At 39.1% G+C, this 27,997-nt stretch overlaps 1 protein-coding gene across 1 annotated transcript; it reads right to left on the reverse strand.

The window, feature by feature from the left end:
- Positions 1-1,371: 1,371 nt before the first annotated feature.
- LOC137100534 (xylosyltransferase 1-like) lies at positions 1,372-27,988 on the reverse strand. The gene is made up of 11 exons (XM_067478405.1): positions 27,560-27,988; positions 20,018-20,567; positions 18,270-18,442; positions 17,966-18,168; positions 13,809-13,889; positions 12,230-12,446; positions 11,938-12,114; positions 8,202-8,470; positions 6,189-6,384; positions 4,940-5,276; positions 1,372-3,781 (listed from the first exon to the last, which is right to left on the reverse strand). The coding sequence occupies exons 1-11, from the start codon at positions 27,839-27,841 to the stop codon at positions 3,459-3,461; spliced, it is 2,808 nt and encodes a 935-aa protein (XP_067334506.1). The 5' UTR covers positions 27,842-27,988; the 3' UTR covers positions 1,372-3,458.
- Positions 27,989-27,997: the final 9 nt, after the last annotated feature.

Here is a 27,997-nt window from a genome sequence, read left to right on the forward strand (position 1 = left end):
TTTTTCACAATGTATCTGTTGCAGTGGGCATCTTGTATCAGAAATGTTTCAGAATGTTTTGAAGTGCATTTGAATTTGAAAATTTAAAGGCTTTGTCTAAGTATTGTTGGAAGCTGTAGTTATCAGGTGTAATAAAACCAGGTTTAACAGATGCAGCATTAAGGTCACCCTGTCCGTGGCCTGGTGTTATGAACAGAAGAAACACAAGGTGGCAGTAGTGTTTTGTATGTGTCCTTATGGTTAGAGGATCGATTCCAGTCAATCACCCAAATACACAACTTTAAGAAATCACATTTTTCACATCACGTTTTTTTTGGGTTCTGCGAAAATTTACTAGACAATTTTAAATGCAGGAAAAAAATACAGGATTACTGCACTATTTGCTGACCTAATTTTTTATTTTTTCGTTTAGACTGTTTGGTAAATCTAAATGAAATAATTCTAATCACTTTTTTGACAGACCATGTTGGGGCTACAAAAATGTATATAAAATATAAGTTAGCTGTCTATTTATATAAGATCTTTTGTGGTGTATGGTGGGGTACAATACACTTTAAATTAGGTCTTATGGGTAGTATTCTAGTTATATCATAAGTGTTACATTTCATTTGTTGTATTTGCATGTGACAGTCTAAAGATGCTGTTACAGTGGGTTGGATCCCTTCATGGAACCAAATTCTAATTTACTGTAACATGAAGTCTGATAGCTAGAGGAAACTGCTAATTTACTTCCATTAAAAAAACGTACCAACACTGCTTCCACAAGAATAGTAAAAAGCTCTGTCCCTCCAGCTGCTTGTCATCGATCAGTTGTATTGATCACATCTCTGGCTGTGGCTGCTCTTCACTGTGAAAATTCAAGAAAAATATTCTCCGGATTTAAGTAAAAAAACATTTTTTTTGGCTTATCAAATAAGAGAAAATTGAGACATTTTAAAAATAATTTATACTTGATAGGTCTGGTGATTGTCTGCAATTTTGTTAGTTGCTGCATTTATTTAGAACTATTGTCGGCGGATTGGCAGTGGATTAGTCCAGCTATTTAACCATTTATATTAAGAACGTGTGAAGAAGGGCATGTCTCATCTAAAGTCCACCTAATCTGTGCCGTATTTGTCCAATACTGATCTTTCTGGCTTTATATAAGCATCCAACATAACTTGGTCTTTGCAGTAAACATCTTATTTAATCGTGAAAGTCTCCTCAGGACCATCAAAGTGCGTATTTGGGTAAATAACATGCCCCCCAGCAACAGACACGAGTAATTAATTGCTTCAGCACAGCAAAAAAGGGAAATACCATTTTAATTCTTAAATTGTTTTTCAGAACCTCAACTGATCATTTATAAAAAGGCATTCACAACAATTCTTTTTATTTTTGGCTATTGGAAATTTGAGACCATTTGGTTGTTTTAAAAAGGAAAGAGTGAGGGTACAGGTAAGGCACAACACTACCCTCAGACAGAAAAATTAAATGGGCAAAAAAAAAAAAAAAAAAGACAGAATTGCACTGAATTAACATCAAAAATAGATTGGTATTAGATAGGAATGTAAGAAGAAAAATTATAATACAAATAAACCTTTCAAACAATTTCATATCACTCAAAAGTCTTAACCCTCATTAAAAATTGTTAGATAACTGTGACACCATCACAACATTGTGTCATATGAAAACGTATTTTGAGCAGGAACAAAAATAAATAGAAGTTTAATTTGATTTCCTTTTTTGTATCTTTCCATAAGTTCTTTTTAAACCGAGACTGTGGTCAAACGACTGTTGTGATATTGAAAGAACTGTCAGTTTGAATCAAAGTGTGGAAGCTGTTAATGCTTAGTGTCAGAACTTGTATTAAAAAGGTGATGAAATACAAAAATGTGAAACATTTACTAAAAATAAATAGCTTAATACCTGTTGCTTTCTGCTTGGCCTGCAGTGCATCATAAATACTAGAAACTGGGGATAAGAGCTAGTGTTGCTCTGTGATAAAATCCACAAGATGGATGAAATACACAAGTCCAACACTGAGCAGCATCAAAATCTAAAGGTGCATTCAGATGTCTTGGGTGATCTCCTCACTCATCAGAATCATTGCTTTAACCCATCAACATGCTTTGCATATTTACACATGAATTAATGTTGGATTATTAATGACATTTAACTTTTAATCATTCAAATCTTTTAATCAAACTGTACTTTAGCACTGTGGCTGTAATGACAGCAGCTAATGATCTTTTCATGTCAAGATCCATCCAGAACCGTAACAGACATTAACATCAGCCCTGACAAACACTTTAAGGCCTTCAGGAACAAAGGCAGACATTATTATTAAAAACAACAACAACAAAAAATCTCAGTATTTGAGATCAATATGAGATCAATCTCAATCAGTATATCAAATATTAGTCACTGACTAAAATAATAAAAAGAAAAGTCAGTTTCATATAAACTTGTGAATTAATCACTCACGTAGTAGCTGTTGTATGCTTTGACACATTCACATCAGCTTTTACAGCAAAGAGCAAATATAAACTAAGAAGTTAAAATAAAAGGAAGAAAGAGTAGGTGAGACTCCCAGCGGAGCAAACGTCTCACACCTCAAGTCTCAGGTGGTCTGAATGATTCAGACATGGCACAGAAAGAAATAAAAACAGAGACACAGAGTAAAAAGGGACATTTTTCAGTAAATTCAGTAAAAATAGGTAGTCTGCACTGGTGATTTACTCAAGTAATATAGCAAAATTCCCAGGTACTTGTTTGGAGTAATTTGTAGAGATTATATAAGCAAATTTATATGTATGTATATTGGGAGCACAATCAATCAGACCCATCCAAACACCTGCCTGGCTCTGTGGTTGTGAATAACCTTTTAGACTTATACAACATATTAGAGGCCAAATGTCACCTTTAGCACACCTGTTTTTACAGATGTTTCTGTACAATTACCTATTCTGGCCTTTTTCCCACAGAATATTTCTGTCACTGCTCATCCAAGGTAACTTGAAACCTGAAATAAATTCAAATTTCAAAATCATCGTCTTAAATAAAATAAATATTAGGACTATAAAATAATAATTTATCTAATAAAACTAAGCCTTGATCATAATTTTCTTTTAAGATAACAGACCCAAAAAGTTTGCAACCACATCAGTTTTTAGCACTCAAACAACAGGAGGTATAGAGCTCTTCTGGCACGCACGCACTCATGCACGCACTCATGCACACACGCACAGCTTTGTAGTCCCAATGATCCATGAGAGCAGCAGGTTAAATAAAGGACTGAAGGAGAAGTTGCCTCCTCACTGTCTGACTTCCTCTTCTTCCTGTTGTGAGCCTTGAACTTCTTTTGTTCACAAATTTTTAATAAATAAATATCACATATTAAAAGAACATCAGCCCTACACCTTCCTTCATTTGTTCCTCTCCTCGGTTCACTCATCCTCCCTCAGTCCGTTCATTTGCTACCTGATTCGACCGTCCGCTCTGGGTGGGGTCAGTTCAGATTTCGGGTCTGGGCTGGCAGAGCTCCACGCAGTGAGGCGGCATCGTTGCATGACAGGACAGGCGCTGGGGCCTATGGAGCAAACATCTGAGGCGGACCAATAGCCTTCAAGTAGCCGATCCAGCCAGCGATGCAGAGACGCCCCCGTCAGGCCAGCGTTTGCTTCTGCCTCCTCCACAGCAACCAGGCTCACAGGCAGCTGTAGCACAGGGTTTAGGCCGTGGAAGCTCTGCTCCATGTAGGAGTTCCTGGCCGGGCCACCATGGAGTCGCAGAGCATCCACTGGATGCCAAGATGAGGGGTAAGGAGAGGGAAGAATATGGGTGAAATATACATTTCACTGAGGAAAAAATTAGCAAAGTAATTTTTTTGAGGAAACTTACAGGTCTAACAAACTGACAAAAAAACTAAAACCTAAGCATCTAAGTGCAACTCTCTCTTGCACTTGCATCCCTTGCCTTGTACCTCACTTGTAAGTTGATTTAGATAAAAGCCAAATGACCAAAGCTTTATGTAAATTTAGAACAACAGAGCCATGTTTGTAGTATAGTCTGTAGATAAAAAGCTTTGAAAGTGAATGCGTTCTTATTTCAGATACTACAACCTGTGAGATATTCCTCTACAACAATTCAAACTGATGTCTATTGAGCAGGGTAATGTACAGGGATACCAAAGTCACAAATGCAGCTACTGGTTTCTCTGAAGGTAGCCAACTATGTTCTCTCACCTAGTTTAATTTACCAACAGTAAACCAAACAGTTATTGGTATATATACAGTTATTTCTCTCAAAAAAACAACTTTTATATTTTGCTATTGTTTTGTTATATGAACAAGTACATAAGTAATTTGTGGTTTTAATTAAATTTCTTTGTATTTTCCAAATACAGATTTAGGTGATTTAGAGTATTTTAGGCACCAGTTTTTGAGGTACAGGTACACAATACCACACACAGCTTGAGATCACACGCCACCTTCATTTCAGAAGACTGATCCATATGAATCTGACTGTCTATTTGTGTTTCAGACTTTACTTTACACCAGCACGCCTGGGCGGAGGTCAAACAAATCAAACAGTAAGCCCAGGGGAGGCTAATTTAGATAGAGGTGACCCTGTGTTGGGTGTGCATGTGACTGGATACTGACACTATAAATATATGTATGCATTGTGTTGACAGCTTTGGCAGCAGGGCCTCTGCTTTGTCTATAAGTGTGTTAAGTATTAGATTTGCCATTGACACATGGACTAGAGTGACCCCTCTAAAGCTAATGAAAATCAACACATTTGTATGATTCTGAACTGAAATTCGAGAACATGTATGGCTACATATACTGTAATCACGTATACTGTGAATAAAGTTTTTTTGTATAACCCAACCCTCATTTCTATGAATTTGGACTTCTAGTCATGTAGATGCATTGTGAGAATCTGGAACACTTACCTTGTTGTATGGGCTTTTGTCGGTGAAACTCCAGTGGAGCCACAATGAAGCTGGTTTGACCCAGTGGGCTCCAGTGGTGCAGGACCCGCAGCGTCCACACGCCGGGCCTCAGTGGCAGGGTAAGCGGTGGGCGATAGTGTGTGACCTCAGCAGAGGCATCCACCAGGATGTCATAGGTTGCTGCAATGACATTGGTGGGGTCAATCCACACAACCGTGGCAGTAAGGTTGCTCTGGCCTCTGCTCCAGCGCTGCACAGCTACTGGGTCATCCTCCGGTCCCAGCAGACCACCCCAGTTCCTGAAGAGGCGCTCCTTAGGATCCCAATCTGTCCCAATCTGAAGAACAGGAAGAGGGTCGGAGTCAACTTGCTCTTACTGATTCTGAATGATCTGTAGGGGTCTCAATACATTAGCGAGTATATACACCAATCAGATATCAGGCATAACATTATGACCACCTGTGCAATTTAATGCAACCCAATATAGTGAAGTATACTTTTACAATGGTATATTTCTCAGTTTTTTTAGGTTGAAACTGTTGAAATTGTAATTCTACTCTGTTTATTATTGAGATCAAAGTGACTAGTGGAGTCATACTGGAGTGTTTTATAACAAGAGGTGGTTCTAATGTTATGCCCATAGTAGAATTATCCCCTTTCTAACAGTTTCAACCTGAGAAATTTAACATAGTAAAAAGCAGAATTCAGCCACTATATTGGATTGCATTAAATTGCACAGGTGGTCATAATGTTATGCTGGATTGGTGTATACTGTTATGACCACTGACCGTGAAAATGAATTAGGGGTCAATGTAACTGATTACCTAAATACGTCGATTTACATAATAACGCGACGATGCACATTACAAGTATGAAGTAAGATGTCTGTGTCTAGTAAGTCATGGAGTACAATGATGAGCAAGCAAAAACAAACAAACAAACAAAAAACAAACAAAAAAAACTTGACTGAGATCATCTAAAGCATTCGATTTAGAGACCGAACAACATTCTCTGCAAATTGTTTTACTTATTTTGCTGTTGAGTAGCTAAATTTAGATTGCACCACATTCCTTTAATTTGAATGGAACAAGCTCCTGATATTGAAATATTAATGACTGGTGAATTTAAATTTCTATTTTTAGTACATTAATTGAAAAATTTAAAAAAAAAAAGAGCTTAATGGAAAAATAATCTCTAGATGCAGTGGAAAATGAATCACTAATGGCTGATCAGTGTATATTAGTCTGACCTGGATATGTTGCAGCCTGTTAGTGGGGTGGGGTGGACTAGCCAGGGTAAAGTGGTCTCTGGGTGTCACCCAGGTCTCCAAGCTCTCCAGCTGGGTGGAGCCTCGGTTAGTAGCCACATGTCGCACCAGGTAGCCCTGGAACTGGTCTACAAGGAAGTACAGGTGGACTGACACTGGATGGCTTATAGCAATGTACCTGTGAGAGAGACACATAGTGTACTTATACCATATGTGCAATAAAGTGGACACATTTTAAAATACCTCCTCTCTCTGTATATTGTACTTTATCCACACAAAGCCGGTACACTGTCATAGACATTCATGCCACACTAAAATATCTATCTGAGATATAGATAATAAGTTTTCATCATTCACCAAAGCTCTGCTGCATAAAAGTACAACTTCACTGAGCTGGAAGGGTGGCTGTGGACTCTGTCTTCTTATGTTGCAGACAGCTTAATCAGTGTAAAACAATGGTTTAACAGAAGGTCTGATCTCAGGAGCCCAGTAATTATGCTGAGACTTGGTTAGCAATGAGGTGACCTAAATCACTTTTTAAACTGGTGCAGCAGTCTGACAAGAGCAACACAACGGCATGTGAATAACATTAACTGCACCACATGACTAGTTGCACTAAAACATAATTATAAAACGAACAATCAGAGGCGAATGGAGCAAAGGCAGAAACAGACTGACTGTTACAGTGTTGGAATCGACCCAAGATACTGTTGAACTAAAATCACAGGTCAAAAGGGAACAGACTAGTCCTGTTTTACCTCAGTCTCTCCTCCCCCTTTACATACACACTTCCCATTATGTTGCCCCCACCCATTCTAGCTACCAGTCCCCAACCGCACTCTAACAAGTACATCCTTGTACCTAATATGCCCCCCAGCCCCCACACGTACAGCCTGGTGGAAAAGTGGAAAAGTCCAGCCTGCGCTGTAACTGAAGCCAGATTGTACACGAGGACAAGCTCACGTTATCTTCATATTTAATTTGCACTGGCGTCTGCGCGCACACACACACACACAAACAAACAAATACCCACCCACCGGTGGTGCGTTATGTGAAAGGATACATTTTGTCCACTTGTCCTCCTTGCTCCTTTTAGACAGTATAGTTTCTCAGAAAAACCACAAGCCCTACATTTCCTGACCAAATAGAAAAAAATTATACCAGTATGAAGCAAGAACTGACTTAACAAGCCTGAAACAATTCAAACCTTTTGATTTGAAACCAGTATTATTCCATAATTATTCACTACTTACAGAAGGGACAGTTTTGTCATCATCATCACTTCATAGAGCCTCATGAAAACTGTAACTTTTGATAACTGACAAGAAAATGATGCTGCCTTTTACTTGATCTTTGACATTAATATTCTGTGATGTTATAAATACAATTGTTAATTATAGAGCAGCAAACGTGACCTCATATTAAATGGTGGTCAAAAGGTAAGTTGCTGAAGGGTCACTAAGTTTTAATGAACTGATGAAATACACAGAGTGCAGCACAAGCTAAAACACACCAGTTCTAACTGGTTTTTATTTTCTGATTTATCAGAATAAATTCCTGCTTTGTTTTTTTTTTTAAACCAAATTGAACTGGTTGGAGGATAAAGCACTAACTGTGATGATTACAAATTGAAATGAACTTCAGCAACTGTAGACCAGTACAAAATACTACCCTGTAACACCCTATGCTGCCTAAAACTCATCAACCCCAGGAACCTTCCCAAGAAACCCCTAAATCCAAATCAAGTCAAGGGACAATTCAGAAATGCTTGGAACACCGTTAAGACCTCAGAATCCCTTCAGTAAACCCTTCACAAACAATTTGGCCAGTCTGGTACTATGTATAATATGTACAAAGGGAGACAGATATTGCATGTCAATCAAACATCTGGCTCAACCATCACCACGTATACCATTATGTACAGCAAGTGTGGTTGACCACCAGGTACTGGCTCTCACACTGCATCTAGCTCTTTTAATACATCTAGGAGTTTACCTGCAGCTGTTGTCACTGGGGTGCCCCTGCAGGGAGCTGGTAGCGCGGGAGAGTCCCATACGAGCAAAAGCATGATAGTGGCTGAGCGTGGAGTCCGACAGGCTTGCAGGGCCATCCGTCACCTGCTCATAGATGTTTTCCCAGTAGGCCTGGAGGCCCGGGATACCTGAGGCATATGCTCCAAACAGGTACGAGTCCAACTGACTGATAATTTCTTGACTGACACTTGCCTCAAATTTCCTCGCAAAAAAGGTGGGTCTGGATGCTTGCTGTGGTCAAATCAGAAGGAGACAAGATAACAGTATGACTACAAAATAGTTTGAACTTTAATAAAAATAATAGCTGACAGAGAGAGAAGACAAATAAAACAAAGAAAAAGACATCGGACAGTAAATATGAATAATGGGGTAAAATCACAAGTCTACATTATACAGAGTTAGTGTAAGAGTGGGAAACAAACATGTGGACCTTAATAAATGTGATTTTGAAAGTCCTACAGCAATGAACTGTGCTGCGATGTGGTTATTTACAATCCTGTGTTTACATCCACCATACTCACATGACCAACGTGTAATAAAAGAAAACGTGGGCTCAGAGCATGGAAGTGTCAGTAGTGATAGAGACAAAAGTAGAATGAAAAATAATGCTCATTCACACGTTCAGAGCCACTGAAGCTTTGTTATAGCCAAAAAAATAAAAAAAAAACTAAAGAAACTTGTGCTTGCAGTTGCACATACATGGTTTCTCAAATGTCCAACACACTCACTACTACACAAGATCAACCGCTTTCAGCTTGTCTCTTGAGGGGTCACCAAAGTGGAACATGCTCCGCACGTTGATTTGGTGAGTGTTTACACCAGATGCCCATCCTGCCGCAACCCTCCCATTTTTAATCACGGCTTGGGACTGACACCAAGGTGGGCCTTGGTGGATGGGCGGGGCCACACCTGGAGGTGTGGGACACACTGCTACATGATAACTAATTTTTATATATACATACAAAGAAAAAAATTATTTCATTCTCAACCAGACTTTATAAAATGTTGGCACACCCACCAACTTCACAAAGTCTATGGTCTACAAAGTATTAGTGATGATCTTTTCTTGAAATAGCTCTGTGTAGAAAAAAAGAAGTGGAACTGACAATCTGTGCTGATCTATAATAGTCTACGAGAAAACAATGTACCACCCAACACACTGAATCAAGCAAGAACCACAACAACAACAAAAAGATTCTGTCACAATATTCTAATTCAATAAATAAAACCTTAGAAAACTATTTCTTATAGCAATATTGTCCTTGCAAATCCAGTAATCAGTCAAGCTCTACTACTGTGATGTGAATAATAGGAAACTCAGTAAACTGATTTTATATGCATTTAAGTATTGTTTTATTATTTTTTAGAATCTGCACATGCATTTTGTACCACATTTCTAGACATTCAAAATCTCATCTATTTCAACACAAAATAGATATTTAAAAATCTCTACCCTACTGAAAAGCCAGATTTTGCATTTATGAAGTCACACAAATTTGTACAGCCATGTGTGCAGTCTCTGATCTTATCACAAATAAATGCCAAACTTTCCTAATCTAGACCAAATTCAAACTTAAAACTAAGTCTTAACCATAAACACTCAATTCGAAGGACTGTGTGTAAGCGAGGTCTGTCCTCACTTTCCTAAAATGTCATCTGTGCCTGCACTCAAACCAGCCTTACACTGCTGTCCACACTCTGTCACACACACACACACACACACACACACACACACACACACACACACACACACACACACACACACACACACACACACACCTCAAGTGGCCTCTTTCTTGAGGGCAGAATGGTGAGTGGTTTGTGATGTCATTTGGAGGGTGTGACTTCAACAAACCGACTCTTGGTGGGCTCCATCAGCATCAACGAGCCAGGAAACCCCAACATAATGAGAACCTTGAGAACTGCCCAGACTGCAGCGGCGCTCTTTATTCAGCTGAACAGTTCTAACCAAAAAGGTTATTCTGGGTCTGATACCTAATGCTTATACACAGGAAAATCAGAGGAAAATTATAAAATATTATTTCTGTATGTTCTCTGCTCTGCTGAACTGGCTAATGTTTGGTAATTTTGGTATAACAAAGGCCTTATTGGACAACTTGAGTAATATCATAAATCTAATATTATACATAGAACAATTTAAGGATAGGGCTAAAAGCCTGATGATTTTTATCACTTTTTTGTCATCCAATAACAGATGTATGTGATACTAAATGACTTTTCTTTTTTGTTTGACAAACAGTCCATAATCCCCAAATATTTCGTTTAGTAAAACACATTTGAGAAGCTGGTAAGTGCCATGTAAGTTACATAAAGAAAATACATTTTTTATGTTCACAGACCCATCAGGTGGTATGCTGATCCTAATTTCAAGGAGTTTTAACTGTTGCAATAAAAGAAATAAAGTTTATTATACTCTATATTATACTTTATTCGTATGTTCGTATGAGCTCTCTTTCTAGCTGGTGAACCCCAGCATTATGAAAATGACAACCTTAGAAACCTCAGCAGCATCTAGCTACAGCTCTAAATATACTAACTGCTTTAAGTATACAGCTGTTTCCAGGACCAGCTCTCCATATAGGAACCATCAGTAGCTCCACCACAGATGCGGTCTTCAGGTCTGTTGTTACACTGAGCCAGAGGCCGCATGTTCTAAGTAAAAGCAGTGCTGCTAATTTGTGAATAGAAAGCTATTCTGGTTACTGGCAGCTGAGGCCCTGCACACTAAGAGTGAACAGTACTTTATCTTTGTTACAGCTACAACACTTTCATTTTCATTAGAAATCTCAAAAACTATCAGAGTGACAACTGGCCAAAACATGGTCAAATTAATCTGACAAGTCATGGCTAAAGAGTTAGTAAGCAAAACGAAGGCTTTGTATTCTTTCGAGGAAATCTTAATTTATCAATATTGTCAGATCGGTTTCTTTCAATGGAACGGTCATCTAACACAGTTAATTGGTTGTTTAATTCCTCTCAAATGTCTTCTGTCATTTCTCCCTTCAAACCCTGAGAAAATTCCTGCTCCTTATTGAAAAATATTTTATATAATATATTATATTTTATATATTGTATTTTTCAACAGAGTAAAAATTACTCAAATCTCTCAAAGCAGCTGTCAGGATTCTGAACCGAGTCCCATGTGGTGGTTGTATTCCAAAATATTTCACGAGGAAATTGTTGGCTGCGTATTGAGGTATAAGTAAAGCAATCATAAAAAATTAGGAAAAATGGGTGTTGGTCCATCCTCACTGCTTGCACCACACCATTCTAGGCAAAAATTGTGAATTACAGACCATGTATTCAAGACGTTTGTCCAGTGTCAGCAGAAACGCTCCGAAAAATCAGACTTTCCATTAGCTCAGAGACAGCCTGGACATGTGGCGGCTCCCTTTTTATGATAAAGACTGTATTTTGACAATTTGGTCAGTTCTTGACTCAGTTAAGTTGAATCGCTTCTTTTAACAGACCAAGCCTGCATTAATCCCCCCAAAAACATCTGAAAAATACTTTATGCCTTATATAAATAACAGTTAAAACAGGAAGTTAACAAAAAGTTAAATATAATATTGCACAGTTGTACTGACGTAAATCATGTAGATCAATCACCATAGTCAAGATAAGTAAAAACCAAATGTTGAGTGGATGGGGACTGGGGCAGGACTTCAGGGTCTCACCTGAAAGCGCGGCAGATCTGAGGGCTTGAAATCATTTGGTGAGCAGCCGCACCAGTCCACAATGTGTTTATACTGGCATTTACATCCCAGTTTACGGTTCCAGTTGGTTAGCCTGAGGTTGTTGTCCACCATGGTCTCACAATGAGCGCTGTTTTCCAACACAGTGTGGAAAAATGACTGGAGGTTGGAAGGAGTACAGAAAGACAAGCTGTTTGTTTATTTATTCACATTTAATCTCAAATATTATATATATCTATCTACACATACACACACACGAGCCTTTATGTGTTACCTCAGCAGGCAGCAGCGTGTAGGAATAGAAGCGCTTCATGCTGCTGACCAGGTCATCTTGGGAGTTGACCACATAATCCACAAAGGCCCGGTTAAGCAGGAACCAATCCGAGCCCCCATCCACAGCAATGCCCTCTGGGATTTTGCGGTCCCCAAGCCTCCACATGTGGGTGTCACACTCATAGAAGAGACGGTCCAGACCCTGTTTACGAATGAAACTGAGAGGACACATGGTTTTTGGGGATGAGCCAAAGACTCAGACTTAACTCTGAAGACGACTTAACTACCACACTGTAGAAAGAGAGAGTAGTACTGTATTTTTTAAGGAAATGCACAAATAATCAGTTATTAGAATGTTCAATGTAGTCGAATACTTCCCCCCCAGTTTATTTTTGACATTGTAGGGAAGTGGACCCAATATTACCCCCTGCACTACACACAGAGTGCATGGGCAGGACAAAACACATCAGCAGCAGACTCAACAAAAGAAAGAAAAGTGTGGCATTATTTTCCTCAGCCGGACAACAAAGCTGAGTTATGCAGTGTGAAGTATAAAGTTGCATGACATCAGTTTGCGTACCAAACCAGGCCTAACTTCGAAAAGCCATAGATAATACAGTAATGGCCAAAAAAAATCGGAATTCTGTAAGAAAATGCAACCCTTCTTTCAGAAATGTTTTCGATGTTTTCTATTGGTCAAAGGTCTGGACTGCAGACAGGCCAGTTCAGCACCTGCACTATTCTCCTGCAAAGCCATGCTTTTGTGATGATTCATCAAAACATTCAGAGAATCTTTTGAAATTGTTTCACAATGTTTTGGCGCAGTTTGTCACAGATTGGTGAACCGCTGCCCATCTTTACATTTGATAAGCTCTGCCTCTCTGAAATGCTCCTTTTACACCCAGTCATGTTACTGACCTGTTGCCAACTGACATAATAAGGGTTAGAGAGCATTTAACATTGCTCTCCCATTTGTGTTTCAATTGTGGCAATTACTTTTCCAGCCTTTTGTTGCCCCTCTTCTAACTTTTATGAGCCGTGTTTCTGCCATCAATTTCAAAACGAGCTAATATTTTCTAAGAAATAGTAAACTTTCTCGGTTTCAACATCTGATATGTTGTTTATGTTCTATTGTGAATAAAATATAGGTTGATGAGATTTGCAAATCATTGCATTCTATTCTATTTCTATTATTTACGTTTTCCCAACTTTTGGGTAATTTGAGTTGTATATCTGTAATTATAGTGCAGACTGCATAAAATGAAGTTGCCAGAATTCAGCACCTGTGCACTGGCTCCTTGTAATTTCAAGGAATTTTACTTCAAGTTTTCAAATCACGTACAGTAACTCTTTTTTTGAATATGTAAAAGTAATAATAATAAAAAAAATAATAAAATCTAGAAAGTAAATCATGAGAAAAAATGAAAAGGTTTTATGCCATCATAGTTTTATGTCATCACTGAACTTCAATCTGATATTGGTTCCCAATCTTCTTTGGTTTGTGACCAAAACTAAACAAAACAGATAAGAAAGAGGACGAACTGTGATAAAGAGAAAGAGTTACTGACTTTATCTCTTACCGTGCATTGTCTCTGCCATGGGATTTGATAAAGTTGATGTTGCGGTATTTAGACAGGAAAGCCACCAGCTGTTGGTTTGTCCTGGAGAGAGAGAGCAGCTGTTCAGACAATCACATAGCACAGACAGAACCTGATCAGTCAGTCGTTCTTGAAGATGTTGGTTACAGACACCCACCTGAACCTACATGGTATAGGGAGATATAATGTTCTTTCAGCAATATTACTGCTGTGGTTCTAGTCCCAATAGTGTCAATCTGTCAATCCATTTCTTCAGGCGCTGAACTTAGTGATCCACTGAGGTTTGATTTACTATCATCATCATCTAAAATTGAGTTTGTCTGCTGTATTGACAATGTCATATGGATCATTTGGCTCAGATAAATGAAGTAAACAACTGCATATTTAATTTGCATAGTGGAACATCATGCATGATTATGAACCTAGTAATGGGCATTTAGATGACCTGTCTCAAATTCCCATCATTTTTAATTATTTTTGTACTAAACACTGAGATGAGTGTTTTGATCAGTGTTTGGGTATAGGAAGAACAAAAACACACAAACCATAAAAATGGACTCACGCATTGCACATTCCCAATATTTTTTCCCTTTTATCCCTGTCTGAAGAAGGGGGGGGGGGGGGGGGGGGGGTCCTTAATGGATATATGTCTAAGCAAGATGTAGTTAAATATTTAAACCACAAGAGTCTGTTTTGGTAAACAATGCAAAACACTCTTCCATTTAGAGGAATTGGAGTGATTCTGTCCAGGACAGCTGGGCCAGTTTATTTAGCCTCCTCTTAAACTGAGAGAAAGCGGCTTAAGATCCAGTGTATGGCCTGAAGTGGAAGCAGGATGTTCAAACAGCCACTCCCTGATCTAGTGTGAGCTGTATGTTTGAGCCCGTTTCTGTACGAATAAGTAGACAGGACAGCAGACAGACAAAACGCTTTGATTGCATTTGATTACAGCTCTTAAGATGAACCTCAGACGTGCATGTGTTTGTGGGCATGTTGGTGTTTATGAGTTACTGACACATTGAACTCTGAAGCTGCCTTGGTTTTGCAATGATTTTGGGTCAAACTGGTAATATGTTATTTAAGGTTGGATATTTGAAATGCTGTTCGTTTTATAAATCATAGCTAATCAGAGATGAGGATTTTCCCTGCATCTGCCATATGGGAAGTATTGATTATTGAAAAAACTGCTAGCCTCATGTCATGTTGTTGCTCCTCCTATAGATGAAACAGTGGTCTAACATTTAGCTTCTTAGTTTAAAAGTGAACAACATTTGCTATCATCTTGGCCCAAATGTGCCTAGAACATTAACTAAAAAATGTTCAGTTTGACATTTAAAAACTTCTACAAACAGTTGGAGAGAAAGATATCTACAACACACAAACATAAACACACACACAAACATAAACACACACACAAACATAAACATAAACACACACACACACACACACAGTGTTCCCTTGACTCACAGTCAATGATGTCACAGCTATTGATGACCTGGTGCTAATGCTGTGGCTGCAGGATGGATTTTAGCTGGAAGGGTGTTCAGTCATTTTGATAGGAGGACAGCGGAGGACAGTGCACATGTGTGTTTGTGAGAATTTGTATTGCTATATTTCTATGAGGAACGAAAGCCACTATTAAAAAGGCCTCAAGATTAAGACTTCACTCACTTAAATACCTTTAGTATGAGATTTGGACAAATAGTGTTGGATTAGATTTACTGGGAGTAATTATGTGGCTAAAAACTAAGTGAAATCACTCTCTTGTTTTAAATGAAGATTTGCTGCTTGTTCAGTACAATTACATACATCCCTTATATCACTGCTCATATGCTTAAGGATTGTGGGTTTCACTGTGAACAAGTTGCCATTCTATCACAGGCCGGCCATGCAAAGACAGAACCCCATTCACGCTCACATTCACACCTATAGGTATGTTAAAAGTTTCCAATGAACCTAATATGTGGGTCTTTGAACTAGGGGAAGAAACTGGAGTAAACAGAAAGTCTATGCAGGCATAGGGACAACCTGCAAACTCCACAGAGAAAAGCCCTCACTGGCCATTAGTCATACACAGAAACTTTCAGACCAGTCAGAATTATGTCAACTCCAGTCCAGAACTCTATCTTGCCATTATCTTAAAATGTCACCATGTTGGATAGTTGTATCTAATCCTACAAGTCTCTCCCATGTAAATCACAATGAAGAGATACAAGATAGGGGTAATTCAGGAAACATGTTTTTAGCCTCTATGTTTCCAGCAATGACTTCATGAATGTCCTCACAAAAAAAAACAACAATTCACCAGATCCTCCCCATGATTGTCACAGATAGAATTTATTATAACAATTGCTTGATCTAAACCATCAACATGTCTCTTAGACCTCATCCTGACTAGACAGCTTAAAGATTTGCCCTTTACCCTTAATAGACACGTCCATATTAGATGTGATTAATTTATCTTTATTAACAGGCTAGTTACCTAAGGCTTATAGGGTGGCTGTAATTAAACCCCTACTTAAAAAAAAAACAAAAAAACCTTCTTTTGACCCTGGTGTTTTAGCCAATCGCCCCTTTATTTCCAAAAACGTAGTTACAAAGTAATCGTGAGCCGTGTTGTACAGGAATAACTTGTTTGAAGATTTTCAGTCAGAGTACATCATAGTTCAGAAATAGCACTGGTAAAAGTCGGATCTAAGCTTCAGACAGAGGGCTCCTCTCTATACTTGTCCTGTTAGATCTTAGTGCTTCATTTGACACCACTGACCACAACATTTACTACAGGAAATGGAATGTGTCATTTGAATCAAAGGAACTGCAGTAGGTTGATTAAAACCTTATCAGATTGATTCCAATTTGTTCGAGTTTATGATGAATTTTCTACGCACACAAAGGTTAGTTACAATTTCATAGGGTATTGTTCTAGGGCCAATATTTAGGCAACACTATAAGGAAGCACTAAATGTGCATCAGTAACTATAATGCGATAGTGTCATATTTACTGATGTTAAGTGAGACATTTTGCATAAAGTATACTTTTACTTTTAGTATTTCCAATGTTTTTGAAGTGGTACTTTGGTACTTTCACATGGGAACCATTATGATTTAAGCATTTGTAAATGAGTATTTCTTGCGGTATTGCTTCTTTTACTTCAGCACTCTAGTTCAGCAGATGCCATAAGTTGAGGAATAAGAATCAGGTGAAAAGGTTTGATTGGTGTATATCTGAACAGGATATGAAAACTAAGCTAACTAATAAATGTTGCAACGTCTAAATGTCTAATATTACTGTGACAGATGAGGGTTAAGACTTAGACTCCTTAATTTAAAATTTTTCTTTTAAAGCAAGGTAATCCCTGATTAAAATTCAATGCACTTGCAATTTCATAAACTGCAGCAAAATCAAACTGGACTAACTTGCTGTCTCTGTGAAAAACAAACAAACATACATACATCCAGCTGGATTTCTCTAAGAATCACATCTCACAATGGGGGTTTTTTTTTTTTTTGGTTTTGTTTTTTTACAGCTGCAGCAGTAAGTATCTCAGTCAGTATCTCCACTGATCACAGCCAAGCACCTTGCTCAACATCACAGATCCCACTGAATCCCCAAGCAGCAAGACAGCTATTAAAAGGGCTCTGTTTTAAAGCAAGAGACTGCCAGTCCATTCAGAGGCAATGTATTTGTGGTCACGTAACCCGATACATAAGTCCCTAAAACAAGCCCTGCAAGGCCTCAAGGCCATTAGTTAATGGCCTTTAGCTGACACAATGTTTTAACAGATCAATGTGTTGTGTGTTTGGCAGGAATCTGACATTATTATTATTATATCTACAATAGTCTGTACAAGCTGTACCAGGAAAAAGAAATAGATTTTTAATAAAATCTTTATTGATAAAAAAATTGTTTATTAATTTGAACATTTATCACTTTCGTAAGCAAATGATTATGGTTGCTAATAATATTTGGGTCTTGTTACCCTAAAGTATCGAGCATTTGGTCCACTTACTTTTTAAGACTGTTATTCCAGCATGAAATTCAAATGTGAACAATGAACATTTCACCTCAACCATAAGTACAATTAATCTAATCACTACACCTCTGCTTTCAGCTTGCTGTGACTGACCCATTCTCTCACCTGATGGGGTAGTCCGCAGCACTGAGGTTGATGAAGAACTCCCAGGACCAGTCAGTCATTTTCAGAAGGTCTTCCATGCTGCGTAGGTACATAGTCAGCAAGCTGGCCCCACCCCAGATAGTGGACATCCGCCAAGGAGTGACCCGTACATTAGGATACTGGCCAGCCAGAGTCAGAACCTCTCTGTGGAGGTAACTGGACCTCTGAGAGGTAAAGGAAAGTAAAAACAGTTTTGTATTTTTGTTCTGACATCTACTTTTGCAAACTCAAAAAACATCTTCCAAATGACAGTGTGTGGTCTCACCTGGTCTACATGAATGTAGTAGTAGTGGGAAGTGTGGTATATGGCTTTGAAGAGGCGCTGCAACTGACGCGAGGCTCGGCCATGGACCACTAAGACAAAGGCGATCCGTACAGGCCTAGGTGGGGAAGCATCTGAGGTGTCCTGGTCCCAGTGTACATTCACGTTAGCCTTACCTAGATAAACATATGGCACTGTTCAAAAGGCAGATCATATAATTTAGCTGTAAAGATGCTTTATTACAGATTTCAGAAAGTCATACAATACTTTAAAAGACATTACAGCAGCGTTTTGGAGAGACATTGACAATTAGTGAATATTCAGAAATGTAGCTGGCCGTTTTTGTTGGTCTATGACAGAGACTGCAAAATCTAATTGGGCTCTAGGAAATTTTAAAGTGCATTTTCCATACATTTCTGACAAATATTAAAGGCAGTGATAACAAAGACATTATTTGAATTTGTTTATTCATTGGCCTTAAAACGTCAAAGTCAACTCTTTACTCCATCTTCACTTATGTCTTTCATGGAAAATTCAGTGTCTGTGGCTAGCTGAGCTAATTATGCTTCTTCTGTATACAAACCAACTAACATACCAATGCTTCTCCGTCATCACGATCACTCTAACGAGTTAAGGCCTGCTTCACCTAATTAGTGTCCTTCCCAGCCTGTGGGGCATGCTGGGATAGAAATTTTGAGTGAGAAAAAAACAAAAAAAAAAAAAAAACAATCACTGATCAGGAGGCACTGCTTTGCAGACAGTGGGAGGCAGGGGACGGGGTGTGATGGGACTGATGACATGTATGGCCAATGGTGTGCTATTTGTCCATGCCATCAGCCCAGAAACACCACACTTTGTTTCAACAACCCTCTTGTTCTCTTTAAAAGTCTTAGGACACATCAGTCAAACTCAAGCATTTGAGAAAACCAACTCATCCATTAAAGCTGCTCTAGTCTAGCATCAGTCAGTGGATATAATGACTAGTGCATCAGCAATACACCCTATGATCCTATAAATTAAACCTCAAACAGATCAGGGTGGTTCTGAGGGCCCAACTACAAGTAAATCATTAGTCAGCCGTTCCAAAAATAAAACTACAAACTGCTTATTTAAACTAGATGAGTGTCATCCTTATTGTGTGCAGCCTCCTTGAAGTCCCTGAAAATAGAACTGGCAACCAATGGGACGCCTCTTTAGGGCATCGAAGCCAGGTTAAAAATGTTTTTTCAAAGGATAAATTTAAGGGAAAAGAAAAAAAAGAAAGTGACCATTGCAAACTGCCACTTCAAAGCAGCCCTTCGTCTCATGCCTTCTGTCTTTCAGTCTGTCACCCTCTCATTTGTTTACTGTCTCAATCACTGTGGACACATGAAAGCATAATTTTATACTAAAATCATAGGTTAATATTTTTAAACTATGTATAATACTCTGCTATGCTCATACTATGGATTTTACTTTACTTTGAAGCAGCTCCAGGAGAAGTTTGCAGTTGCACACACTAACTGGTGTGTGACACTAATACCAAATTTCTAAGAGTAAAATAATACATAGGGTTCAACAAGGTGGCAACATATTTTCGTTTCATGATCCAGCAAACAAAATTCATTGCAGAGTCTGTACTTTTGACGTCTACATTTTAGACAGACTGCATTTTAAAACAGATCAAAAACCCATTAATTGACTTCTCATTAATGAGCATTATTTTATAATTATTGTCGCTGTACAGTGAAGCCTCACTCTGCTGAGATCACCTTCTATGGGGCAGTACCGAGGAACTTTCTCAGGCATCAGCATCCTCTCTTTGTGTTTGCAGTACACCTCCACTATCTGCTGCCGACACTCTCGGCTTTTGGCTCTAGACAGAGCTGAAATGGCTTCCTTCCCACTGATCTCACACTGCAATGGCTCCTTCCTTGTCTCCAAATCAGGTGGCAGCGACCTTGTCGACTTATTTGACTGGTGGAACAGTGGATCTTCATTGGACCCCTGAATCCGCACTGGAACAGTGGGCATGTGGGGGTGGGGATTACGGATGTGGGTGTGGTTGTAATTGTGCCCCAGTGCTCTTGGTTGGATGGGAGGGTACTTGAGGACTTCTTTAGCAGATTTTTCCGTCATACTCTGTGCTTGTGCCTTATCCGGGTTGCGTCTGCCTTTTCCAACTGGCCCCATTTCGCGCTTAGATCGTGGACCCAAGTTGCTGTTGCTGTCAATGGCGTCGAAGTCTTTGGGGACGGAGTTCTCATTATTATTGCTGTCAGGACGAAGTTTCTCTTTAGGGCGGTGGGAATGGTACACATCCTGTGAGAGATAGGAGAAAAATAATATAAAACCAACCCAAACTTTGTGGAAAGTCTACAGTATTTATTATAGCACTGTAAAGGGCTTCACTTGTGGGCAATTCCCAGACAATCCCTAAACTCTCTTGATGCAAAGATCTGAACTTATCACTAACCTTTATAGGAAAAGAATATAGATGAAAAAAGGAAATGATTTAAAAAAAGAAAATTAGGGAAGTGGCATTTGAACCCAGAGACGCAGGCAGCTGTGGCCCTAACCCTAATCAGGTGCTGATGTGTGTTTTAGAAGTAGAGCCACATGACCTCGTTGGGTATTTTAATCCCACAGATCACACTATATCTGTATTTTCCAGGGATAAAGTGTGTATGTTTGTACATGAGTATGTCTCTCACACACACAGAAACACACACAGAAACACACACAGAGTGCCTGTGGGAAGGCACTAATATCAGCTCTTGCCACCTGCTCCCCAGACAACCTTCCATCATCTCATCTGTAATATCAGCTTAGAGGAATGTATGTGTGTGTGCTTAAAAGGCTATTTTTGTGAGGACCACATTTGGTTTAGACTAAGGGGAAGAAGGCATTTTGGGAAAGTGGACATTTGGCCACTCCTCACTTTCTGACATCCCTCAAAACGCTGTTTGAGGGTTAAGACAATATTAGGATTTAGGGCAGATTTAGATTTAGGTTAGGGAAGCACAGAAAAAAAAGATGTCTGAAAAGAAACGTCCGATGATTTTTCTGCAAGAGGCAGAAAAACTTCAAAAAGTTGATTTGAGGTCAATTAGTTTAGGTCACGTTCGGTCTGCTCTGAATTAATGGTATATGATGCCTGGTAGTTCATTTTAAAAAAGTTATTTTTTTTTTAGATTTAGTAAAAATTTACAGCAAAAACACAAAATATACACACACTATATAGATACATAGATAGATATCTAAAAGCATCTTCTTACTTTGACCCATTCAAGCAGAGAGAAGCTCTTTGGCAAAAAAGTGAATCCACATTTACATTCCTTTAATTTGCAGCAGTCGGCTTATAGCAATGAGATTTATTTCCAGCAACAAATGTGTAGTGGACTTTTGGCCTGTCTTAAGAAAGTCGATGGAGGTTGTTGGAGCTGTAAGTAGCTCAGAAGAGAGATCACTATCTGGAATTAGCCCCAGATTAACCCATAACAAAATGGTTTACTAATTGTTGTTATAGATCCACCTTTTATCTCTTAGAGCTTCCACCTTTTATTGGCATGGGTTTCTTTAGTATTTCACTGATAAACAAAGTGCAGAATACTCAAACTGTTAAAAGCCCTCAAGTCTCTCTGTGATTTGCTGGACTAGAATAATACAAGCTGAAGTCCTTCACAGATTTTTCTCAAAAGCTGTGAGTTTTTTCCCAGAAGGCCGTGCATTCTGTGGAGACTGGCCACAGCTCTAAATACCACTGCTTACCTACAAAGACATCATTCTTCACACACACACACACACACACACACAGACACACACACACACAGGTCACTGCTTTCTTGCTGTGTTCTTGCCTCAGCAGGTTCTTATTGAAATTGTCTGCACTACCTTCAGGCCCCCTGCTGCTCAATGATAAAGGCGACAGAAAAGAGACAAGAGGGCTTGTTCCCTCAGGCGCCGGGGGCGAGAGACATTCAAAGAGGTGAGAGAGAAACGACAGAGGGAGAGGGGTAAGCAAGAAGAAAGGAGAACTGTTGCTCTGACATCTGTTGATTACACTCCATGAGAATAAATCTAATAAAAACTTTTTTGGTTTCTGCAAATTTTGGGGACCTAAAAATAAATCTCATATTGAGTTTAATTATAAAAAAAAAACAAAACAATTGAAAACAAATTAGTATGAATAAGTGGTACTGTGTCAATCATCTATTATGTTCTGCAAATCTTACATTTGAACTCAGTGAAGTGAACGATCTGTCAATCACCAGCATCTGTATAACCACGCTAAACTGATTTTATACTGTACTGACCTTGGGCTCATGGCTACGGTTCAAAAAGAATTTGCTGGAGTTTGACATGGTTGTATTATTGTATTCTGATAAGTACAACATCTGATTATCTTGAGTAGTTGCAGTAGCCAATTTTATTGTTTGACCACCATTATTAACATTTGTCTGACTGGTTTTATCATGTAGAATTTTTTTCTTTACATCGACAGATTCTCAGCTATTAGGTTTTTTCCCCCTCACAAATACTGAACAGTGTTGTACAGTGAATTCGAGAGTAATTGCTTCATATCAAGCAATAAAGAGCTTATTCACCAGGCTGTGCACAGCATCAAGAGGCTCCACTTAAACATTAAACAAACACTTGTATGTCTGTATATGTACTGCATATGTGTTTGTACTCCGTGTGTTTGTGGGAGCATAAACCCTGGAATCTATTGCCGTTGCCCAGAAATCAATAAATGCCCAGGTCAGGTAAAAAAAAAACCCAAAAAACAAAAACGGTGTTGTTTTACCAGCATTTATGAATCCATCAGAAAGGTTGGGAGAGGCTTTTTATGAAAGTACAGCATTTGAGAATTTTCATCTGTGAAACGCATAGAGGAGTGCAAAGCTATTTGAATATTCTAAAAATGTAGGGGTACAACTAACATGCATTGCCATTATCATTTGGTCGATACCTTCTCAGGACATTGATTAGCGCTAAGCTCTGTGATTCTGTGCAGACTGTTTTGAATAAACATGAGACAGACTGGTAACAATCAAATTTACTTCAGCCTGGTTTATACAGTGCACTAAGTTTATTAACAACAAGTTACCTGCCTGAGCTGTTTACGTTGGACTTTCCCAGCTTGTAAAAATGCATGTTCTTTTCTGTCCAACAATGCAGAAGGCTGCTCTGAGCAATTACTATGACAACATACAGTGTTATTTATCAGTCACCTGCTCTTTTCTTTATCAACAGCAAAGTAGCAGTAGGGACCAGTGCTATTTTCCCCAAAAATAAAATGTGCAAATCACACTGTGACATGTACAGTGTAACGGTAAGAGAAAATCCTATAGTGTTTCAGTGGGTGTGGGCACTAAGCTGACAGTCCCCAATAACACACACACATGCATGAACACACACAAACATAAAAACACAACAATACATGAGTAAGTAGTAATCAATGCTGCTGATCATGATGTAATGTCTCCTTGTCTTAGGATACACAGTAAAAAGATGCCAATTCATACAGGGTTGATTTGACTTAACTCTTTAACAGAGGAGAACGTAAAATAAATCTTTCTTTAAATGCAATGAGGTGGAGGTGGTGAGGTGGAGAAACAAAACAAAATAAAGAACAGAGGCAGACAGAGAGAATATTGTAAGTTAAACTGAGTGTTATGAGGGATGGGATGGTGCTGTGATCCCTAGCTGTTGCAATCCCAGTCTCCAGAGGACAACCCAAGATCATAGCAGGTAAATACGTCTACAGTATAAAACCCCAGCTTGAATGTTGTTACTGAGCAGCCCAAACGTCAGCAGCTGTTTGTTTATCAAAACCTCTCATGTCCTAAGCGAGAACTGAGAATCTTTAAATTGAACTGAGCATCACTGACCAACACTGTCAAAGTAAAACATTTGTAGCTTTTGATGACTGAGCCCACTTCTGCCAGCTCAGCTGTGATTTACAAATAGTCACTTTCTAATGAAGAGCATTTTAAAAGACAGCAAAAGCCACAGACACAATATGATTCGTCTGTGGCTTGGTGGCTGATGCTCCAATAACTTTATGCACAATGCTCATATAGATTAGTTGTATACTAAAGAAAATGTAATAGACTGGACAAGCAATATACTAAATGCATTACTGACACATTTACTACTATGCGAGTTAACAAAAGAGGACGTGGGTTCCTGGGGGAACCCGGGGACAAGTCCAAATTACCCTGTACTTGATAGTGGCACATTATTTCTGTATAAAGACTTGAGACAAAACAGTCTTTTTCTCTCTATTATATCTATATATCATCAATGTATCTATCTATATATCAAATCATATCTATCTATAAAGATAGATAAAGGTATATATGTAAATCACAACTCCACAAGGGGACATATTTTGGTCTCAAATTTAATGACAAATTATTCAGCTAATAGTTATTTAGATATTTCTGTCTGTACCAACGTTAAAAAGAGACTGTTATGATTTGTTAAAGCACCCAAGACCGCATTTCTGAAAAAAGGAGAGAAAGCTTTCCAAAAGTAATTTTTGATGATTACATACCCACCACGATTAATCCTAGCTGTGCAAAAATGTTCTCACTCACAAAGTCTAAAAGTGGTGCTCACAGAGATAGAAGCATAATACTGCAGACACACACACACAAACACACAGTATTTAGGGATTATTGAACAATCTAAACTAGATTAGAAACTATAAATCCTATAAGAGAAACCTGATCCAACCCTCTAATGGCTGACCTTGCTGTTAGGATCTGGCTCAGCTCTGATACACATGTGATCGGTGATGTGTGTGGTGTGTGTGTGCGTAGTCTACGTTTGTGTGTCCATCTACTCAAGGGTGTGATGAATGTGAGAGAGTTGTGCAACTGTGGCACCATCCGCTATTGCTGTAAACACACGCAACAGGACATCAACAGTCAGAACACATGGTGCTTCAGTACGATGGACACACGTACAGTAAACACTCCCCCTGCTGCAGCCTGAGTGCTGGAAAGTTGAACACTGTTGGTATTTTAATGTTTGTCAATGTGCACATTGTGGCAGTGAAACTTGAAGACTCACACACATTTATCTTTTTATACCAATCCTAGGTCCTTATCCTAATTCTAACACTAAAACAAAGTTAATTTTGAAAGGAAAAAAAATTTCCTCAATTGATCTCACTGGAGGTCTACAATTCAAATTAATCCTCACAAAGATCAACATACCAGTACACAGTGCTCAGTTTATAGTAGTATAGTAGCTTTACTGGTTTCATTCAAATGATGTACAAAACGTAGCTTGAGAGATGTTTTTTCAATATAAAAGCCTTTTTAGCCATTTCGATCATCAACATTCAAAACAATCAAAGATTACCATTCCCAGTGAGACATTTTATTAAAATGAAAGCTAACTTGATCTGTCACTTGGAAGAAAACTTTATTATTAACTAAAAGTCCAGGTTCACAAATGTGAGAATTTGTCTGTTTGTCTAATATTGCAATGCAGTAAATTGAATATTTTTAGATTTGTGCCATATTAAATCGTCTGATATAAAATGTAAGCTCTAAGAGATTAATTAATATATCTAGAATGAAAACAGTTAACAGCTGTAGTGCAGATTTCTAGTTTTGTGTAACCAAATCCAATTCAACTCATTATGACATTAAAATCAGCTCTCATACAATTACACCTGGTCCAGATCAGCCTAAAAAAAACTAATAGTCTTCCTCTTCCTGTCTTCGTACCCCTTTGTGGAATTTTGAAGCACCAGAAACCAACATTTTACTCTATAAATGTTGGCTTTACAAATATTGGCGCTGCATTTAAACCAGGCAGCTTTAGTGGTTCCTGTATACTCACCTCAATGACTAATAACACATTGTAGAGATTTCCCAGCTCAGCCATGACTTCGCATCTTTCTGATTATTAATTTAGCTCTCATGACAACTTTCTTCACCACTGCTCATTTTATTTTGCCCTCTTTTCCTCTTCTTTCATCTCTCTTACTTCCCAAAGTCTAGTCCTATAAGAAGTTCTGACATGTACATCTATGGTTTTAAAAGCCCATAATTGTCAGGATACATCACCACTCTCACGTGCGTGCACACACAAACACACACACGGGGGGGGAATCACAGGGCATCCGTTTAACTGTAATGAAAGGACGTAAAAATAGATCCCTGCAATACAGCTTATGTCTCTCTCCCCCTCTCTCTGTCTCTCATGCATGCACACACACGCAAACACACACACACACACACACACACACACAGCACTTTCATGTCTAACAAAATGAAAGAACACCTGGACTCTTCCAGGTAAAGCAACATACACTACATTAGAAAAATCACGGGAGGATTCCTCCAGATGATGTAGGTGTACAATCCAGCAATTGGACATTATACCGATATGAAGAAACACACATATGCAGAGTGGGAATTCAGGAGATAGGGGACTATGTGGGTCCATCTGAAAATAAAATGAGATCGAAAGAGGCATGCAATTGGGAAGATAAATGAAGAAATTAATTTTCACCTTACAGCGAATTTAGCACGCAACTCTAATAACCGGAAGGACCAATTTCCATTGATGAAAATGACAATCACACTTTATTGTCACTAAAGTGTCGTGATTTCACCAAGAAATTGATTTTGATCAACCCCTTATACTACAAACCTAAGGACAGACTCGCATTGGACAGTTTTATACCTCAAATTTACCCGTTTAGTGCAGTTACATTAATATAAAAAGTCAAAAGGGACTTTACAGTTTAGAACTGATGGCCATGAACAAAACAAATATATTTAATTGTATGAATCATGACATTTTAAGAAAATGGTTATTTTACTTCCTTTCAGCGCAAATATTATTGATATTGAGTTTAACTGAACAAGTATTTGTTCACTGTGCATGGACCCATCCTGTCCTCTTCTTCTGGCCTACAGAACTTACACTATTGTTTTTGCGGTGCACCAAGTGTACGTTCACACGGCCAAACGATGGACGCATTTCTGGACTCATTTGTACCTGGCAAAACTTATTTTCAAAGATTAAAATAAATTAAGTCTGGCCTAAAGCGACTCATCTCCACATACGAGAGACAATGGCAGGATACGGTGTAGATACAAATGCCAAAACAACAGGCGAGCAGCTGCAGCCACTTAGCAGCATCTTCTCTTTAGCTACATGCGGCTTCCCCCGGGGACAGACGCTCATTTCCCAGTCGCGGGTGAAAACACACGTGTACAACGCTAATTAAACGCACAACCCCGTTCACCCTAAATAAGGAAGCAGAAATCAGTCAAACATACCGCCTGCGGCTTGTGCCGAACGGACGCCTTTCCGAGTGGCAGCGGAGGGTCGTCCCTCTTCTGCAGACCCCTCCGCGAGTGCATCCTGTCGGCTTTGTTGAGCCCCTCGGTTCTGTCCTCTCTCTTCTCCCGGCTCCTGGTTCCTCCGTCCCGGCCGGCAGAGTCCAGGCTGCTGAAGTTCCACACGATGAGAGTCTGGACCAGCAGCAGGGCCAGAGCAGCGACTAACAGGGCATATCTGGAGCGGCGAGCCAGCTTGCGGACACACGGGTTGCCGTTCATCTTTCTCCTCCTCCTCCCTCCGGCTCAAGCTGAGAGCCCCATCCGCTAAACGCCGACAGCGGGATATGAATGCTCCCCTCGCGGCTCGAGAGGGGCTACTGGCAGGCAGAGAGGAGGAGGAGGAGGAGGAGGAGGAGGAGGGGATTTGGCAGAGGC

The sequence above is a fragment of the Channa argus genome, chromosome 15 (assembly GCF_033026475.1).
Source record: "Channa argus isolate prfri chromosome 15, Channa argus male v1.0, whole genome shotgun sequence".
In the NCBI taxonomy this organism is placed as follows: domain Eukaryota; kingdom Metazoa; phylum Chordata; class Actinopteri; order Anabantiformes; family Channidae; genus Channa; species Channa argus.